The 21,002-nt window shown below is 43.1% G+C and overlaps 2 protein-coding genes, 1 long non-coding RNA gene and 1 pseudogene across 17 annotated transcripts in view; 2 read left to right on the top strand and 2 right to left on the bottom strand.

Annotated features, from left to right (window-relative positions):
* Positions 1 to 474: 474 nt before the first annotated feature.
* On the top strand, positions 475 to 910 carry LOC101088262 (annotated as a pseudogene).
* Positions 911 to 1,447: 537 nt separating this feature from the next.
* Positions 1,448 to 13,691, top strand: TM4SF20 (transmembrane 4 L six family member 20). The gene is made up of 4 exons (XM_003991222.6): positions 1,448 to 1,650; positions 7,560 to 7,625; positions 11,079 to 11,230; positions 13,403 to 13,691. Exons 1-4 carry the CDS (start codon positions 1,468 to 1,470, stop codon positions 13,689 to 13,691), a joined length of 690 nt encoding a protein of 229 aa, XP_003991271.2. The 5' UTR covers positions 1,448 to 1,467.
* Positions 13,283 to 18,404, bottom strand: LOC123379299. Its single transcript, XR_006583591.1, has 2 exons — positions 15,645 to 18,404; positions 13,283 to 13,824 (listed from the first exon to the last, which is right to left on the bottom strand). It is a non-coding gene; the product is annotated as an uncharacterized LOC123379299 (long non-coding RNA).
* An 896-nt stretch (positions 18,405 to 19,300) lies between these two features.
* The window catches only part of MFF (mitochondrial fission factor), a 31,709-nt gene continuing 30,007 nt past the window's right edge, over positions 19,301 to 21,002 (bottom strand). For all 15 annotated transcript variants that reach the window (XM_019838780.2, XM_019838782.2, XM_019838791.2 and 12 more), the window contains one exon: positions 19,301 to 20,164. In XM_019838780.2, coding sequence (XP_019694339.1) covers positions 20,033 to 20,164 — 132 coding nt within the window. In that variant the 3' untranslated portion in view covers positions 19,301 to 20,032. The remainder of the gene's footprint in view (positions 20,165 to 21,002) is intronic.

Genomic DNA, 21,002 nt, shown 5'->3' with positions numbered 1-21,002 from the left:
TTGAGAGACAGAGAGAGAGAGAGAGAGAGAGAGAGCATGAGCAGGGGAGGAGCAGAGAGAGAGGGAGAGAGGGAGAATCCAAGGCAGGTTCCAGGCTCTGAGCTGTCAGCACAGAGCCTGACACGGGGCTGGAACTCACAAACTGTGAAATCATGACCTGAGCTAAAATCGGACACTTAACCGACTGAGCCACCCAGGCATCCCATATATGTTCATTTTATTATTGAACGTTTTCCAAATAAGGAACTTCCATAGGTGGTAATAATATCAATACAACAGAAAAAAATCATGTAAAATGGATATTCTTGTTTTTATTTTTTATAAGGCATACTAGTCAAATATATTAGAGAAGCAGATCTTAAACCCATCTTTTTTTTTTTTTTAGTTTTCATCTCTTTATTTTCTTGCATAAATGTATCTAACACATACTACAGATTCCCTCCCCCCCCCCCACTTTCCTTGTCCTATGGAGTCATGGAGAGTGACCTTTATCTGTGTTATTACGTGGGTCACAAGGGCAAGTTCGACCAAGAGTTTCTGCAGTTGTGGTTCCTACCTGACAGGAAATTGAGGTGTGCCAACAACAGCAATTATACAAATGATGTTACAATCAGAAAAAGAGGCTTATGTACATAAATGTGTGATACGGCAACTGAGGAGAATAATTAATGACAATGAAAAAGCCTGAGAGGACGACGCTTTGTGGCCTCCTGCTGACAGGGTGCACTGGCAGGAGCTTGAAATTGTCATTGCAAATGAACACGTTTCTTTGACCACATCAAAGATGGGCTCTCATTGATGTCATTCAATCCAAGGATTCAGAAGGCGTCCTGGTGCTTTACTGTCCCAGGACCTGAAGTGTTTTGTCTTCAGTCTTACTGGATGACACTTCAAGATTAAGCCAGTGTAGGGGCATCTGGGTGGCTCAGTCAGTTAATCGTCTGACTCTTGATTTAGGCTCAGGTCATGATTTCAGTCAAGGTTGTGATATTGAGCCCGACGTCGAGATCTGTGCTAACAGCGAGGAGCCTGCTTGGGCTTCTCTCTCTCCCTTTCTCTCTTCCCCTCCCCTACTGATACTTGCTCTCGCTCTTTAAATAAATAAACTTTTAAAAAAGATTAAGCCAGTGTAGATTGGATACTGGGGTGGACACAAGTTTGTGTGTGGGGTGGGTGGGAGTAGCTGTTTTTAATCATTATCAGGAAATTTCTGTGTCTATCAGGGAAACATTTTATTATAAACTATAAAAGCTTGTTTTTAACAAATACATAACGAAGTGCAAATAAACCCCAATTTACTTCCTTAACAGTTCTTAATAATGTCCTGCCCTACTGGACTCTGAACTACTTCCCGCAATTATTTTTCATATATTCTAAACTTTAACTAGAAGGCTCAGGATAAAAGGCAAGGCAGCGCCACCCAAACAGCCACTTTGACAGGGTTTCTCGTTGAACCAGGGACTGACCATGACCTGCTGTGAAGGATGGACATCCTGTAATGGATTCACCTTGCTGGTTCTACTTCTACTGGGAATAACCCTCAACGCAATCCCTCTAATTGTCAACTTAGTTGATGAAGGCCAGTTTCTTCAAAACCCCATCTCTTGCTTTGAGTGGTGGTTCCCAGGAATTATAGGAGCAGGGCTGATGGTGAGTAACGTTTACTTGGCCTGATTTCGAGAAAGGCCTGTCTATTTTACCCAACTTCTAAAGACTTTTAGCCTGATGGTGGGCTACGTCTTAGCTGGGGATGCTGTCAGGAGGAGTGGAATGGTATTAATGTATACTGGCATTAAGTGAAGACCGACAATCTAAGTAAACTGGAGTACAGGCCAGGGGGCTCGGGCAAAAAAAAAATAATTTGATAAAAGTTGGTTGGGTTCGTACTGATCATATTTCTTCACATGTAATGCTGTTCTTTATTGTGTTCAAGATGTTTTGAATCCATTCCCTCAGCTTTCCTTTGCCAATGCTAGTCTCTAAGTATTCACAGGAATATGGGGTGGGAAATGCTACCCATAAAGGGACTCTGGTTAAAGCCAGAGAAATGAGCTTTTGTTTGGATATGTGTGTGTGTGTGTGTGTGTGTGTGTGTGTGTGTGTCAATGATAATGATCATGTTACTGCTTCTGGTCTTATCCCAGACTTATATGAAAACACTCGTGGGTCATTAGATATTAAGCTTTAGATAAAAAATCCTCCTTTGGCTGGCACGCTGGATTTGAGACTACTCTGGCACCAGAAAGCCATTTTAGGAAGCATTCCGCCCAAAGTTGATGGTTTCTTTTCCTTTAACATCGTGAGCAATCTGTTCACCTTGTTCTAGGTAGAAAAAGTTACTCAAAGGGCTATTTCTTCCAACCACCATGAGACTTCTCTTCCAGGCTGAGAGAAAGTGATCAATAGCGCTCATCCGCGATGCAACTGCCAATCCTTGTGTCTGGTTTCTGCCCTTCTAGAAGTTTCTCTCCACTTGAATGGCATGAACTTCCTTGCATCTGCTTAGATCAGCAGCCAGGAGCAGCTAGCTGGTCAAGTGTGGTTTGTTTGTTTGTTTTAAGCTTCTTTATTTACTTTGAGAGAGAGTGTGTGAGAGAACATGCGCCAAGGGCAGAGAGAGACAGAGAGACAGAGAGACAGAGAGAGAGACAGGGCATCCCAAGCAGATTCCTTGCTGTCAGCGCAGAGCCCGACGTGGGGCTCGAACTCACAAACCATGAGATCGTGACCTGAGCTGAAGTCGGACACTTAACCAACCACGCAGGCGCCCACAGCAGGCCAAGTTTAATCAATGATGGCAATTTCCATGAAAACCCTAAAAGTTCCTAATCCATTAGGATAACTCATGTAACTTTAAATATATATTGGTTCTACTATAAACCCCATCCCCATTGAAAAGAATTTCTTGCTAGCATTAATGGAGCCTCAGGTGGTGATAGTGCACAGCTATGTTCTATGTATGCTTATTTTGGTGGGGGGAGAGGGAGAGGAAGAAGAAAGGGGATGAAGACAGAATGAAAGACGCACAGAGTACCGTTAAGCGCCAGCTACTGGGGGGGTCACGCTTTACACTAGTTCATTTCATCTAATGATCTGGCCAAGTAGATATTATTACTTGTATTTTGACAGATCAGCACACAGAAGGTTAGGAATGTTAACAAGGTCACATAGTAGGGGTGAAACTCAATTCCAGATGTATCTGATTCCAAAGGTTTGTTTTCCACCAGTATTAGCACCATCATTCTCAACGACTGTCTCCAACTGACAAAGGGGAAAGATGAAATCCAGAACGTAATTCACACATTTAAGTGGCCAGGAAACTGAAGCATACAGAGGTGACAAAATCTGTGAACCAGTTCCAGAGGATCTGGACTTCCTGGTTCTACGACTGCACTTGCTTTATCATCCTTAATAAACATTAATGAGCTACCAGAATCACACAAGGTTATCTCTGTTGCGCAGCATTGTAGAAGGTCATCAAAGCAGCAAACAGCTCCTTGAAAATTTCAACATGTCTCTCACAGACTGAGCTTCAAACTCTAGGCTAGGCTCACAAGCAAACTGGTGGATGATAGAAAGGCTCAGAATGCAGGTACATTTTCCTGATCCTTGGCTATATATAGGACCTGGAAGAATATCTTTTTCAAAGGGAATCGTTCAAAATGTGGATCTCTTACTACACTTGTAAATACAAAGAAACGTTAATAAGGAAGAATTCACTGCCCGTGATAGCACTTTTGTCCTAGTTCTTGAAATCTTTCTAAAATTGCTAAGGTATTTTAAACTTTTTTCAAAAATGGGATTTTGCAGGAAGTAGCTAATAATAAAAACTGTGGAATTCATTATTGATTATTTCATAAAATACACACTCATTTTATGGTTTTATGATTTACTCAAAAGAGAGGCGAACTTTTTCATCTTTTGAAACCATAATCAAGAGTAAAGATGTTGCATAATTATTTTCAACCATTATCTCCTAAGTGGAAAAATCAATACGTGTTATTTTTTTCAGGTACTAAAAAAAAGACTTGAAGTCCATCCTCTAAAAATAGAAAGGTCATTTTATTTTATATGAGTTAGTTGGAAGTCTCATCTTAATCATGCTTACTCATTGAGTGTACTTATTACATAATGGTAATATATTAAATATCATTAATTAACACAGAACAAGTCTTAACAGAGAACAAGTTGTTGAATGCTAAACACATTAGAAAATATTACATATAACAAGAGTTTTCAAAATATAATTTTTGTATTTATGCTGAACTATGGCTTTGTGTGTTATTCTCATATTCAAGTACATAGAAAAATGCCCAAAGTTTGCATTTTATCAGAGTTTCAATGATCTAAAAGCTCTCTTGTACTTCATTTACCAAATCATATACTACCTTACTTCTAAAACTGGATAAAAGTATGTGTTTCTGTAAGAAAAAAATGAACAATACTACTTCTTTCTAAAAACAAAATCTATTGTGGTGCCTGGGTAGCTCCGTCGGTTAAGTGTCTGACTTCAACTCAGGTCATGATCTTGCGGTTCGTGAGTTTAAGCCCTGCATCAGGCTCTGTGCTGACAGCTCGGAGCCTGGAGCTGCTTCAGTTTCTGTGTCTTCCTTTCTCTTTGCCCCTCCCCTCCTCATGCTCTGTCTCTCTCAAAAATAAACATTTTAAAAAATTTAAAAAAAATCTATAGAGATTTTTAATTTCACACAAACTCATGCTTAGGAATTGAAGAGAAAGAGTATTCTCATAATTACTAATGATCACAAGAGATTATCTGGAAGATTTATAATTCAGTCACCTATGTGCACATATACTTTCACATTTTACTGTCCATGGGCACCTGGCTGGCTCAGCTGGTGGAGCGTGCAACTCTTGATCTCAGGGTTGTGGGTTCAAGCCTGACATGGGATGTAGACATTACTTAAACAAAAATCAAATCAAATCACATTTTACTGTCCATTTCATAAAGAGTCCCTCCAACTCCCCAAACTCTGACTGGGCAAAATGGTTGAAATACAGTGAGTTATTAAGTTACCCATAATCACGTAACAAAGATGTGTTAAGATGTCATGAAGCTGGGGGGGCCTGGGTGGCTCAGTCGGTTGAGCCCCTGACTCGATTTTGGCTCAGGTCATGATCCCAGGGTTGTGAGATGGAGTTTTGCATCAGGCTCTGCTGACAGTGAAGAGCCTGCTTGGGATTTTCTCTCTCCCTCTCTCTCTGTCCCTCCCTGTCTCATGCTCTCTTGTGCTCTCCCTCTCAAAAAAAAAAAAAAAAAAAAAAAAAAAAAGATGTCATGAAGTCAACTGGGTGAGAATTCAGACTGTCAATCATTGTTATGTTATAAAACACGTTTGCAAGGGAAAAGAATTACGAAAGATGTTCAGCAGCTCTGAAATAAATTAATCCTCAAGAAAGTTAGTTTAATTTACACCGATAGGGAAAATGGAATGATTTATCCATTTAAGTTGTAACTTAATGTTGTTCCAACTTTAACATATTCATTACATTTCTAAATCAGGGGCTGGGAATTTTGTTCTATAAGGAGCCAGACAGTATTTTAAGCTTTGTGAGCCAGACAGTCTCTCACAATTACTCAACTGTACCATTGATGTGTGAAAGCAGCCACACAAAATATGTCAGTGAATGGGCATGGCTGTATTCTGATAAAACTTTATTTATAAAAAAAAAAGGTGGGGGGGGCACAGTGCCGGTTGTGTCCTAAATGATTTGTCCTGAAGTTCAGAAGACAGTATAGCTTATGAATACAACAAAAGAAGCTTAGTCTATCAATGCTGACACCTATTTGGGGGCTGAAGTTTCTTTTCCCTTTGGGTGTTCTCAGCTATGCCCCTGAGTGGCTTGGCTGTCATACCTACGTGCCTCCTGAATTACAAGGCTGTTGGTGTTCAAGGCAATAGGCAAGCAAAGCTTGATAACAATACAGCATTCCCCACAAGTGACGTGGAGTCAGCACCTGGTCAGGGTGGGGTGAAGTTCGTCAGGAAGGCTGCCTTGTAAGTTGTAAGTAAATCTTAAACCTGTTCTAAAAGGACAAAGGTGGATGGGGGCTTAAAAAGAAGCATCAGGGAAGGAACAGTTAGAAGAGGAGGGTGGGAGGAGCCAAGGGGGTGTGTGGGAGGAAGGATGAAGTGGGACGGGGGTGGGGGAAGAAGGTGAATGGACAGATTCTCTGTAGGAAGAGAGGAGAATTGTCAGGATTGGCCAGGGTGGAATCGTGGTGGAGTCTGGGCTCTGGGGGCATCTGGGTGGCTCAGTTGGTTGAGTGTCCGACTCTTGATTTCAGCATTGATAGCACAAAGCCTGCTTGAGATTCTCTCTCTCTCTCTCTCTCTCTCTCTCTCTCTCTCTGCCCACCCCTCCCTCTCTCTGCCTCTCTCAGAATAAGAGAATAAATAAAGAGTCTGGGCTCTGGAACCCAAATGTCCAGCTTTGGCTCCCAACTCGTCCACTCTCTTAGGCAAGTCACTCGAACTTTCTGTGTCTCAGTTTTTTCACGGGTAGAATGGGAGTAATAATAGTTCCTACCTCAGAGGATTGTTATGAGGCTGGCATGAACTAAAACATGTTCAGCACCTACAACGGTACCTGGCCCCTTGTTAGAACTCAATAAAACATTAGAAAGCAAGAGTGGAAGGAAAAAAGAGAGAACTACTTTCAGGGCAGCTATGCTGAGAAGGCAGAAAAACCTCATGGCTAACATTTCTTAAGTAGAAGGAAGTAATTCACATGTCGCTCTTCAATGATACGACACTGTTTCCGGGAGGAATTTCTAGTCAGAGCTGCTGACTAGGTAGTCCTAAAAATTTAAGCCTCATCCCGAAAATGCGGCATCATTTCTTACAGCTTTCCTCAGCATTGTGTATCTCCCTCGACACAGAATGCATTATAGACAGGATTCCTGAACATCAGTGTAAAGTGAGATCATTACCCATCATGGACACACGAGCAGAAAGGAGAATGTGGAACCAGAAAGAATGCTCGGATCATAAGCTTGGTAACTAGCTAGACAGTGGTGACCTCGGGGGGTATGAGGAAACTTAGGAAACGGGAGAGGGTGGTGACAGAATTCTTAGTTCCCAACTGCCAGCCCCACAATTTCCGTTCTGGGCGCTTCCCAGATTAACTCATGCGATTTTGGGGAAATTGGATAAGTGGCTGTAGATTATAGTAACTTAAAACAAGAAGAAGAAAAAAAAAAGAGAAGAAAAGGGAATTTTGGATGGTGCAAACAATTCTTCCAGGAGCGTTCTTTCCAAAATAATGGATAAATAACTCATTCTATTCCATTTAAAATCCGAGTCTCTCTAAAGATGAGAGTAGAGCCAGAATGTAGATGGGAGGGTTTGAAGCCGTTATCCTGAACTCCCTCATCTTTGTGGTTGAAACGGGGACCCCAATATCAGGAGATGTTGCCAAATTTCCCCGTTGGTTCTCTTGAGACTTGATTTCCCACAACTTGGCGGGAGTGGGGATTACTGCTTTTTCATCTGATGAGAAGACATAATGCTCATCCTGCCTGCTGATGTGATTTCCAGGTCATTCCGGCAACAACAATGTCCTTGGCAGCAAGAAAGAGAGCGTGTTGCAACAACAGAATTGGAGTGAGTACAGTCCCGTCGGGGCCAAAGCGCATGAGCAGTTGCTGATGCAGCAGCAAAGCTTCCCAAACCGTCAGTGGCAGGACCACAGGCTTAGCGACGTGCCGTTTGCAACGATTACATGATAATATGGAAAGTGTGAAGTTTTTCTTTTTCTGTTTCTTTTTTTTTCTCCCCACAAAAATTTACCTTTGAGGTCTGGTCTTCAGGCCTTTCCTCAATCTTCAGATGTCACTAAAAGTTTTCAAAGAAAGGGGATTTGTAAGTCATACCCAGAGCCCCAATCGATTTCATAATTCTCAAATATTTGTTATTTTTTGTGGCGCATATAAAATACTTTGGGAAAGTGTATCCTCAATTCTGTTAAAGACTGGCTTGCTACGATCGGGAGAATTGTCCTTATCCAGTATAAAGAAGATAATGGGTTATTTTCTCAAACATGTAGTATGTACCTATTATATACAAAATTGTAGGTAAGTTAAAAGTAAAGGAAGTTAATACTTATTAACCTTCTGTTACTACGCTCAGAACACTTCCAACTCGACAATCTTATTTAATGCTCTCAAAGGCAGTAACTGGGAAGTATGATGATCTCTCTTTCATTGACCGAGAAATTGATCCTCAGAGAAAGCAAATAATTTGCCAGCGTAGCCAGTAGGTGAATTTGCATCCAAATCCATCAGACTCCAAAATTCACAATCTCTACACTATTTATGCCGTGACCATTGCTATTAAGTAACACCGAGGGCTTTCAATAATCTCTAAGGAAGGGGGTCAATTAATAAACAAGCAGTCACAGTAAATATTCCTGGCTGAGCTGGCTCCCAGAGATTCAGTATTTTTCAAAAATACCCTAGGTGATTCTAATTGTGATCCCAGGGGTGAGAACCAGTTTTTAAAAGCATACATATCTATATCTGTATTACATACTTATATCCATAACAGAAAATTTATATTTGTAAAATTTACCTTTTGACATTTGATATTTATCTAGGCTTATGATTACTTTCTAATTGTTTATAGTCCATCTTTGTTCCTGATACACTATAGGTATTCAGTATATATTAGTTTTCAATTTCCCCTCTCTGGTACTTTTTAAATCATAATTTGCAGTTTGACTTTGTATTACCTCTCTATTGTACTTACATTCTTTTTTTTTTTTCTTTTTTTAAAAATTTTTTTTCAACGTTTATTTATTTTTGGGACAGAGAGAGACAGAGCATGAATGGGGGAGGGGCAGAGAGAGAGAGGGAGACACAGAATTGGAAACAGGCTCCAGGCTCCGAGCCATCAGCCCAGAGCCTGACGCGGGGCTCGAACTCACGGACCGCGAGATCATGACCTGGCTGAAGTCGGACGCTTAACCGACTGCGCCACCCAGGCGCCCCTATTGTACTTACATTCTTAAGAAAGACACTTGAGATATTTCTAAATCCCTGAACGCCAAAATGTCAGAACACTTATCTAGATTTTTCTCTCCAATCATATTTCCATTAGGAATCTTTTGTTCCCCCACATATCCTTTAATGGCAAATTAGTCATCTTTTCAACGATCATTTTTCTTTGTCCTTGGAGGGCAGTGAGTTCAGAATAACCAAGACGCCTTTCACGCAGGTGTTGGGCTTAACACACCGGGCTTTGCTCCCCCACACCGTGCTTGAAGATCACTGGAAGTCATGCTTCAGCAACATTACAGATTATTACGTGCCAACGAGCTGCAGGAACTCTGGAGCGCCAAGGCGGTGGTGGAGGAGGGGCGTGTTGAATAATACTGCTCATGTTCTATCAATAATAGTGAGGCTGGCTACTTAATTAAAATTTCCAGCTTACATTGACTAGATGCAATAAAGTGTTCCTAAGCACTTTTCTCACTTGGTGGCAGCTATGGGAAGCCCGTGTTTAAGTCAGACCAGGCATCTTCCAAGTCTAGAAAAGACCAAAGCATCATAAAAGTGAGAAAGGCTGGATCTTGGGGTGGGAGATGGGGTCACCAAGGCTTGGCTTCTGTATTAACTGTTCCTACTATCTCCCCCAATTCAACTGTTCCTTGCTCCTTCCCTTTGTCGCTTCTTGATTTTGTTTCCAAATGCTTTGGTTTTGCTGAGTCATTTAAATGAACCCCGACTCAGGCAAATTCAGATCCTCAGAGTCACTTTTCTAAAGCCAGGCCCCTTTGTAGCGATGAGAAGTCAGAAATAATACATGACCTAAAACATCAACAGCGCACTTCTTGATGAGCAAGTGAAGCATCTTGCACAGGCCACAGTAGTACAGAAGAATCCGGATTGGAATTGACTCCAAATCCATCATTCTTCGCTTTCGGCTGGAAGGATTTTGGTGTCGTGATTAAAACCCGAGCACTAGCATTTCCGTGAGATCCTGACAAGTTCACCAACCTCCCTGAGTTATAGTTTTCTCATCCATGAAGTGGGAATAATAGTATCTATCTCTTGGGGGGTTATTGAAAGGGCTAAATGATATATGTAAAGCCCAACATCCCACAACGTACACTATGTAGGTAACCACTTATTCTGCTTACGCATTAGGTCTCCTAAACCCTCTAGGAGTGGCAATATTATCACATCAAAGGAAAAGGACATGTACTCCTTCCCTTCATTTCTGTAGACTTTAAGTCGTGATTATCATTGACTAACAACTTCACTGAAACAATATGGAGCTTCTTTTTGGAAAAGGTAGACCTATACAAACTTTCACTTGGGCCATAACATTTCCTATGGGCAAATTTCACACTTTTTTCTCCTTTCTCTGGCTCTCGTTCATGAAATGAAAGATGCTTAAAGGCTTATAATCTTTGTCTCGAACACAGTACGGTTCTCCAAGGGGGGGGGGCAGTTCTGCCCCCGCCAAGGTGACCTTCAGCAATGTCCAGGACACTTTTGGTTGTCAACAATTTGGAGCCGGGTTGGTGTTGGTGGGAGGTAGGGGGCGGTGGGGGGGAGAGGAATGCTACTAGTATCTAAACCCTGTTCGAACACTACACTGTTGACTGATCCCTGCACAATGCAGGGCCACTCACAGCATCAGGACCAAATCTGGATGAAAGATTTGGGAGTCAGGAGACCAGACACCAAAATGTGTGTGCTTAAGATGTAGTCAAGGCTCTGTGAAGTAGAAAGTACACAGAACGGGGAGAAGGTACCAGATTTCAGTGGTCCCTTGAAACGGAAAAGGCTCCAGTATACAAAAGCGCAGAGTTCCCAGAGACAGTGGCAAGCCCCACAACCTTTTCGTGAGTCTAATCAAATGGCAGGGACGTCACCCTCTTTGTTCTTCTATAATTCCGACCTAAGCAAACCGAGATCTTAAGACCTGGGGCTGCGGGGTGGCCGGGGAACAGCAGTTGAACCGAAGCGTGTGCGTGATGCTGAGACTTGAAACAGACCGGGAGCAAACGTGTAAGAACATATGCCGGTCGGCGCCTCCTTTGTTTTTCAGATGCTTCTGTCATCACTTCTGAATGTGATCACAGTCATTGGTGCTGTGTACTGCATGTTAGTATCTCTCCGGGCTCTCTCGGAAGGCCCTCTCATTTGTAACTCTCAAGTGAACAGCACTTCCAGCTGTGAATTTTCATTCAACAACTTAAGGTGAGTCACCTGATTTTCACGAACTGTCTTACATGCTGCAGCTAGTTACACGAAAAGAGTGTGGTGTTGACATGGGGCCCACGCTGTTCTTTGATGGCGTGGCTGGGACACACACTCTTAGGGACTTAGCACGTTTTCCCCGATTGGCACAATCTCACAGAAACGGAGGAACCACTACGTTCAGAATGCTTTGGGGGTGATCTTGTCTAAAAGGAGTAGTTGCCTCAGGTGGCTCATCCTGGTCTTTTAAAAATCTGTGGTTGCATAGGTGTATGTGTATCAAGAATTCCGAGAAATATACGCCAGAAATTTAGCTTTGATCTTTGGAGAATGGTAACGGAAGATGCCCTGGGGAAGTGAAGGGAGCACTGACTTTCTACACTTCTGAGCTAACTAAATGTCTTAAGTCCTAAGCGTATGTTACCTTTATAATTTAAAAAAGTTGACTAAAAACACAATACATAAAATCTAGAACCTTCCTTATAAGCCCTAAAAGAAACAAAGCAGTCAAAAGATTCATGCACTTACTATAAATATACCGTAGGCACCGGAATGAATCCACTTTAACGCCTACAGCCACAACACTGAAGTTACTTGTAAATGGCTCATTTCAGTCTTGTAAGATGGTTCTGTGCCTGAATCTAAGCACTGAATTTGTAAAACTGGAAGAACAGAACAACCTAATCCATCAGTTACCTGTATGTTCCTCAGTTTGGAAAATAATCAGAATTCACTTTTGGAATTATGTGAAAAAAAATTTCCCCCTCATTTCCTCTTATCTTGCTACATTAAAAAATAAAGATCTCTTGGGGGCACCTGGGTGGCTTAGTCGGTTGAGCCTCCAACTTCGGCTCAGGTCATGATCTCACAGTTCATGAGTTCCAAGCCCCACATCAGGCTCCGTGCTGACAGCTCAGAGCCTGGAGCCTGCTTCAGATTTTGTGTCTCCCTCTCTCTTTGCCCCTCCCCTGCTTGCCCTCTGTCTCTCTCTCCAAAATAAACATTAAAATTTTTTTTAAATAAAAAACAAAAATCTCTCAAAATTTGCAGACTGCAGTTGCCGTGAATCAAAATTCAAAAAAATTCCGTTTCCTAACAGATCCGAAGTTTAAAATCAGAGATTGTAAGCACAGGTGCTGTGCACATTTAGTCCTTCGGAGAGGACAAGTCAGCATGCACCAGGCTAAGCTCTGCAGATAAGAGTCACTCTAGTTGGGGACACAGACAGTTACAGAGAGTAAACAGTTACAAGAGCGATCCTACACTCGCTGGCAAACCGCAGAAAGCACACGCCTATTCTATGCGCTGAAAATACTGTCATCTTCCCCGGATAAATGTCAGCTTTGGGATCCAGAAATGCAAACTTTCCAAGAACACTTAGCCTTACTCCATAGTAAACTGAGGAAACATCATCTCAGGACGGTTCGTGTTAGGGCTAGAAGCTCTCATTTTCCAGACCTGGTTACAGTGGGCACGGATGGATCGTAATCAGACATACTGAACATGCCTTTTGTCAGCAGAAGTTGCACATCTCGTTTAAGAGCAGATACATCATTTCAGTTTTGCACGAAGGACTGAGCTCCACGAAAGAGGTGCCTCCTTGATTTGCATGTCTTTAGCAAGTAGAACGCCTGTATAATTAGGTTGAACCACAGGAGATGAATATTCAACCATTTCTGACATAGCAAATTTCATATGGTTCAACCTAAGAGCAGGCGCTATAGAATGATGGGCTATATAATCAACGAAAGTTTTGTAGCTATCAGAGTACACGGACACATGACCAGAAACCTCGAACTTAGCTATAGTTTTTGGGCACAGTATTTCAAAGTAGTTGTGTTGTGTGTGTGTTTTAATGTTTATTTATTATTGAGAGAGAGAGACAGAGTATTAGCATGGGAGGGGCAGAGAGAGAGGGAGACAGAATCCGAAGCAGGCTCCAGGCTCTGAGCTGTCAGCACAGAGCCCAACGTGGGGCTCGAACTCACAAACCGTGAGATCACGACCTCAGCCAAAGTTGACGGTTAACCGACCGAGCCACCCAGGCGCCCCTCGAGGTACTTGTGTTTTATTATACTCGTCCTTTTCTGTGAGTGTAAGAAACAGCACAATGCTGCATTCTTTCTTCATGGTGATATTCCTGAATATCTTCTCTCATTTCTTGCGTTTCAGCAACATCCATCCAGAATCCTTCAATCTACAGTGGTTCTTCAGAGAGTCCTGCATGGCTCCTGCTGAGGTCACTGATCCCACCCTCAGTGGTACCAGGGCCAGTGATGGTGGACGCTATAGCTTGAACTTCAGTTCTAAAGAAAACAAACACAGGACGATCCATTTTTCAGTGTTCTTGGGCCTGCTGCTTGTGGGGATTCTCGAGCTCATGTGTGGGCTCAGTCAGATGGCCATCGGTCTTCTCGGCTGTCTGTGTGGAGTCACTAAGCGGAGAAGTAGGATTGTGTAGTTTTGTGGCAATCAGGTGGGAATATTAGCAGTTTGAATCATCTGAGGATCGCGTTTAAAAGACACTCTTTCAGAAGTTCAATAGTGGAATGCTGTCTAGGAAGCTACAGGAGTCTTTTTAGGCCAAAAGTCACCTTTGAGGTGGTTAAAAAAAGAAAAAAAAATCAGCCTTTCACGTATCAAGCAAGAGCAATCATCAGTGGTTGACTTGGAGGAAAGGCGGAGAGAAGTTTTCAGTTTGTTTTGTAGCTTTCGGTACTTCTGTACTATTTGAATTTTTAAGGACTATATTCTTGTGTGTGGAGGGAGAAGGGAGCGAGGGGGAAGGAAAAGGGGATGGGGAGGGAGGGAGGACAGGAAGGAACAGTTGTCCTGGAGGTGAAAATATAGAACTTGTTTTACTGTATTTCTTTATACTTGAAATAAAAAAAAAAAAAAAGAATAAACAGATAACCTGAATGTTTTTAGACCTAATTTCTAGCTCACAATATGGGGAAGAGGACACACTAAGACAAACCCCAAAGGTAGGGCATTGAACAGACAACAGCCCCGTTTTCAACAAGAAAATATACAGGAGAATAAAAGGCATGATGGGCAGAGGGTGCTACTCTAGATTAAGATTTCAATGAAATGCATCTTGCGGACTCTATCAGGGATAACTGGGGAGACGTGTACAAGGATTGGTTTGGGGGGCGATGCCCGGAGGGCTCAGTCGGTGAGTGTGTGACTCTTGATCTGGGAGTTGTGAGTTTGAGACCCACGTTGGGCGTAGAGATTACTTAAAAAAATAAATAGGGGGCACCTGGGTGGTGCAGTCGGTTAAGCCTCCTACTCTTGATTTCAGCTCAGGTCATGATCACACGGTTCTTGAGAGTGAGCCCCATGCCAGGCTCTGCGCGGACAGGCTGCTTGGGATTCTCTCTCTCTTGACCCCACCCCTCCCCTACTCATGCTGTCTCTCAAAATAAACATTAATAGATACGTAGATGGATGGATAAAGAAATAAGAATTGGTTTCAGTGATGTTCTTAAACAATTATTGCTAATATTTTTAGGCGTGACAATGGTTTAACGGTTATACAGAAAATGTTCTTGTTTTTGAAGAAATGTAGATTTACGAGTGTTCTTATTTTTATTATTTTTTAAAATGCTTATTCATTTTTGAGAGAGAGAGAGAGCACAAGCAGGGGAGGGGCAGAGAGAGGGAGACACAGAATCTGAAGCAGGCTTCGGGCTCTGAGCTGTCAGCACAGAATCCAATATAGGGCTTGAACCCATAAACCGCAAGATCACGACCTGAGCCAAAGTTGGACGCGTAACTGACTGAGCCACCCAGGTACCCCCGTGAATGTTCTTATTTTTTTAAAAATGTATATGTACATGTTTGGGGGGAAATGTCATGTTTTTAAAATACTTCAGCCAAGAAATGAAGCAATGGAAAAATGTTAATTGTTATATTTAGGTGACAGGTGTATCGCAATCCATTACATTCTTCTCTTTTCCCGTTTGCATTCTTCCACGCTTGAAAATAAATGCCTAGAAAAAACCAGTCTTTCGAAAGCGGCTTTCTATATACGCCAGTCTTTAAGAGACACGATAACAAAACCATGCATGTACCATATTAAAATGTTGTAAGACAGATAAAACTAAAAATCCCATTTTCTGAATGTGATCATTCCTGCATTTGATTTCAATTATGTATGTTTACTGGGCTTCAGGTTCTAGAAATAATTTTCAATACCTATATTATAGCCGTCCCCATCCCCAACTGGTAACATCAAGAACACACAGGCATTTCTTTCTGGTTCTGTCTGCTGCATAAAGACCCTCTCCCCACGCCCCACATACGCTTATTTATCCTTAAGGTCTGGCTTTAGTATCTCCTACACCAGAAAGCCTTCCCAGGGCGCAGGATTCCAACCAAGGTAGCACTTATCAAACCACGGTCATCATACCTGTCACAACGGAATGTAAATGTTGTGTGTCTGTGTCCGCCGGAAAATGTAAGAGAACAGGAACTGTGTCGTTCTCAACCACTTAGCTCCTTCTCGCTTCGGAGCCTTAGCAGGGCCGGTCCTCTGCCCAGCCCCTGGCCCCCACTCATATATTCTCCGGCTGCACCCTCTTCATTCTTAAGATTGCAGCACAACCAAAAACAAACAAACAAACAAATAAATAGATAAATAAATAAAATAAAAATAAAAATAATAAAAAATATCACTGTACTTGAAAAAAAAGAAAAGATTTCCGCACAACCATCAACTTGTTCTCAGGGGCCTTCCCTCACCACCTAACGAAGATTTCCCTTGACTCTCCCTTTTAGCATTCGGTCACCGATACTACTCATCACGATGGCAACAGCACTTTTATTTGTGGCTTCTTACGTTTCCCTCCCCACCCCCCCATCCCCCAACACCATATGCTCCATGGGTACCAAGATACGTCTCTTTTATTCACTCCTGGTATCCTCAGTAGCAAGTACAGTGCCTGATACAAGGTGGGGCCGTTGTAAATATTTTGTTGAGTGAACAAGTGGATCTTACCTTTCGTACTCAGCTTTCAGGGAGAGTCAATGCTGACTGAATGAGCGTCAACCTGCTAACTGCCATAAAATTAGGACACAAGTAAAACGAATGTGACCGCTCACCGGACCGGGCAGTACAAGGGTCAGCGGTGGTGCGCAGAATCTTCTCATCACCCCGGAGATGGGTGGGATGACCCCAGTTCTCCACAGGGTCACGAAGACAGAGACTTAAGCCTCTCATTTGAGAGCAAAAGAAAGCATGGTTGGCAGTACTCGTGGCTATTTGAGTCTTGTGGGAACGACTCCCTTGGATTACATGCCTACAGCAAAGACCACCTGAGGTTAAGCATCTTTTGGGGACCATGCCATCTCTGTTCTGGTATCTACACTTACACATGCATGTATGTAACACACACACGTAGTCACTCACAACGCTCACCCATTCTTTTTCACTTCATCCCATGTTCAATCTTGTTTTGGAGTCTTTAAACTTTTTTTTGGCTGTATCCACAGCAAAACACTCTCCTCTCCCTTATCCTTCAGCGTATATCCCAAGTTCCTCTTCAATAAAATTTTATTTTTTACTTATTTTTAATATATTTTGAGAGAGAGAGAGAGAGAGAGAGCGAGCAAATAGGGGAGGGGCAGAGAGTGGGAGACAGAATCCCAAGCAGGTTCTGTGCTGCCACGGCAGGGCCAGGTGTGGGCCTCAAACTCCCAAACAGTGAGATCATGACCTGAGAGGAAATCAAGAGTCAGATGCTTAACCAACTGAGCCACCCAGGCACCCCTCCAGAAGATCATTTTATAATCCTCTAATTGTTTAAAGAGGCTTACCCCCTCCTTCTCCATGGGACGGTCAACTCCTTACAGACGGTCAGAGCCTGCAGCCTTCCTGCTGTACCTGCTTACCGCAGGGGTCAGGGCGTGCACAGGAGAGTGTCTACTTCGTGACACAGTAACACGTTGTAAGTAAATAGCAGTTATGGTGAATTAAACCTTGTTTGAGTTTGAGGCCCAGGAAAGACAGTGCAATTTCAGTATCACTGTAATTGAGACTCTAGAAAACAGACATTCATTCAAGAAAGGAAGGAGAGCTCTCTGGCGAACACATTTTCATAAAATTACCCCTCAAAGTGTAAATAACCTGCTACTGCATCGGCAAGGATTCCCAGAAGTAGGAAAAAAAACCCCAACAACAACCTACCACCCACCTCTGAACAATGCTCTGAAGGCAGTGGAACCTGCTCACTGTACTAGAGCATGGGGCTGACCCTCTATACGCCTGGCCCTGACTACACTCCTGCCACTTTCCCTGCACCAGGAATCCTTTCCTCATTCTCTGCTTGTTGAAATCACTACGTGTATATGCATGCATTTCGAGGCTCAGCTCAAATATCTAAGAAGTGTTTCTTGACCCTCCTGACCAGGAATGAATTTGTTCCTCTCAACTCCAAATCCACCTTCTTACAGTGGTGAGCAACCTCCAGGCGAGGGAGGCTGGCATAATGGAGCTTGGCTTTGGAGTGATGATTCAAGTGCTTCTATAGTTTTTAGATCTGTGACAAGGCGAAAGCTGGATGGTAAGTTGATTTCCCATCTTCCCTTTCCCTGGGGGGGGGGGGGGTTGTCTTTTGAGGTCCCAGCTTCATGCAGGAATCCTGTGTCCAAGACATGGAACTGTTATCTCCTGCCCCCTGCACAGCCACTAAAGGAGGAAGTTCTAGGTCTCCAGGATTTGGTAAAAATCAACAGGGGAAAAAAAACCCAGCTTTTGTGTTGATCTCCTGGAATGCCTCCTTGTATTTCATTTTTGGCCCAAGCAGAATCCTTTTCATGCCTGTCCAGCAAAAGAAGTACTAATTTTATCCATCGTTTTTATCATTTTTGTGGTTTCAACTGGATCACTCAGAAATTACCTGTGACATACACACACACACACACACACACACACACACACACACAGAGCTAGAATTAATATAATCACATCATTAGGCTATTATAAAAGTCAGAAGATTTTCATAGGTTAAAAAAAAATTTGTCATCAAACTCATGATAAATTCTAGGAAGAGAAGAATGCTTCCTCCAAGTATCTTTTTGTTTTTTGTTTTAAATGTTTATTTGTTGGGGCGCCTGGGTGGCTCAGTCGGTTAAGTGTCCGACTTCAGCTCAGGTCACGATCTCGCGGTCCGTGAGTTCGAGCCCCGCATCGGGCTCTGGGCTGACGGCTCAGAGCCTGGAGCCTGCTTCCGATTCTGTGTCTCCCTCTCTCTCTGCCCCTCCCCTGTTCATGCTCTCTCTCTGTCCCAAAAATAAATAAAAAACGTTAAAAAAAATTTTTTTTAAATAAATGTTTATTTGTTTTTGAGTGAGAGAGAGAGACAGAGACAGACAGACAGAGAATCCCAAGCAGGCTCCACACTGTCAGCGCAGAGCCCGATGTGGAGCTCAAACTCACGAACTGCAAGATGATGACCAGAGCCGAAATCAAGAGTTGGATACTTAGATGACTGAGCCATCCCGCCAACCCCCCCCTCCCCCCCCCAGGTATTTTATTTTGGAAGGACGGGGGAGAAACAAGAACACAAACATTAAATACATCTATCTAAGGAATTTCCTTCAACTGCCGTTCCTGAAATTGATGGCCTGGGTAGAAAGATATTGAAGACATGTGGAGAGCCCCACGTCTAATTAAAATCCTATCTGTTTCTGAATGCAAAACAGGGATGAAAAACTGGGAGAGCTAAAGGGTCTCAGGATTTAGTTTCACTGGTGCATTTAAATCCCCTGAGATCGTGCATCTTGGCTAAAAACTACAACAGAAAAAGCAGACACAACTCAAGTTGTTTTCATCTGAACCACTTTACAGATCCTGCGACTTACATAACCACCTGTAATGCGACCAGCGCCTCCCGCTGCCGGGATGGAGACCCGAAAGGAAGCACGGGAGGTCCTTGCTACCTGCAAAGTCATTACTTGCATTTCCTGCTCCTGAGGCGGGAAGAGTTATGTTCATTACCGGTAATATGATAGAAGACATCGCTCACGGCACAGCATGATGAAATAAAACTTTTTGACAGACAACCGTTGCTTTCGTTGACAGTTTATTAAATACACTACATTTGTACCTTATTCTGTGGTTTTTTTAAATCATTCACACGGGGCTTAGTAAAAACATACTTTATAGAAAACCATCTGCAAAATTAAAATAAAAATAAGAATGCACATTTTACACATGTATTAGATAAACTGCTGGAAATGTCAGGAATTATTTTAACGAAGGTGACTGTAAAACATGAGGTGCCTTGACTTCATTAAACCTGACACCAGACCATGACTATGGAAGCGCGAACGCTGAAGTGTGGATGCAAAAATGTCTACTGACGGAACTGTTTCACTTAATCGCGTTTGAGAAACAGGACAAAATAAAGGACTAGTCTTCTTTTACAGATACTTTTCTAAATCCACTCACTATGCACTCTCTTTCTCGTTCAGAGAATTAATTGTGCGGACTGACGAGGCAAAAATCATTTCCCTTAAAGAAAAACAAACTAGAGCCTATTTACAAAACATGCAAAGGGAGAATGTGAAGTGTGCACGTGTTACTGCAGAACTGCTCGACAGTGACCACAGCGGAGGGAGAGAATGGGCCTTTACTTCCCCAAGTTATCAGCCCTTCCCCCCTCCTTTCTGGAAGAAATACATGGGCAGGGCACGGACTATAAAACGGCATACAATGCAAACACAGAAACAGAGAAGTTTGCAAGTTCTTTATGTTTCCAGCTGTTGAGACAGAATTTTCCAGAGCCGAGGTTACCTCTAGCGGCGAAACCAGAGCCAGCTGTTAAGCAGCCAGAACGCTACAGTAATCGAATACATGACCATTTCTCTCTTCGCGCGCTCTTTGTTCTCCTCTTCTAGAAGTTGTAGACGTCTATTTAGCTTGATTATCTAAATGAAAAACAAACAACGACAACAAACCAAATAGAAGCTTTAGTGCAAGGAGGAATTAGAGTCTCAGGAAGTAGCAGGACTTGTCAAAAGAATTCTGATAAACACTTGGAGCAAAATGAACCCTATATAGAAAAAATGTCACCCGAGACAGCTTCAATTCCAAGATAATCTCCCTTTCCCTTTTCCAAATTTCTGAGTCAGAAAAGAGTGTATTTTCCGTCCTTCCTCGATTAAGTGTGAGGTGAGGAAACCGTTGCACGCCAACAGCTAATTCCGACAGCGGGGACCAAGCACACACCGAGGCAGGTGCAGCACAGCAGGATGAGCTCCTGTCTCTGCTCCTTCTACAAGCTTCTGTTCCTCGGCCTCAGTTGCTCATCTTTAACCTGCGTTAACTGCCTTCCCTGTCCACTGAGCTCCTGATGGGATCTCGTAACAGCCTATTGTGGTGGGCCCTGTGCTCTGTCACCCGCACCCTTCAAGGGCTTAAAGGCCAGGAATTCTCTCGTTGACAGCACTGCCCTTGGCTGCTGATCCCTACCACGGACAGCCCTGGGCCGAACGACTGCCCTGCCCAAGCATATGCTCCCTTCCTGGGGCAGCTGCGTGCGTCCAGTAACTGGTTCACAATGGGGTTCAAGGCCCAGGCCCCCCACTCCACCCAGCCTCAGGCCCCTCGTGAGGCTGGCCACGTGCAGACACTGCAGCCCAACACTCCCCTCGTGCCCGATCCTGCTTCCTCTCCTTCCCCTGCAGGTGTAACTGCGGGAGCACTCCCGGGGCAGGCTTTCATGCCAACCTGCAACCCACAATCTGCTTTCTGTGTAAAAACACA

The sequence above is a fragment of the Felis catus genome, chromosome C1, assembly GCF_018350175.1.
Source record: "Felis catus isolate Fca126 chromosome C1, F.catus_Fca126_mat1.0, whole genome shotgun sequence".
Taxonomy (NCBI): domain Eukaryota; kingdom Metazoa; phylum Chordata; class Mammalia; order Carnivora; family Felidae; genus Felis; species Felis catus.
The sequence above is the reverse complement of the archived record's forward strand: the minus strand, read 5'-3'. Positions and strand labels throughout refer to the sequence as shown.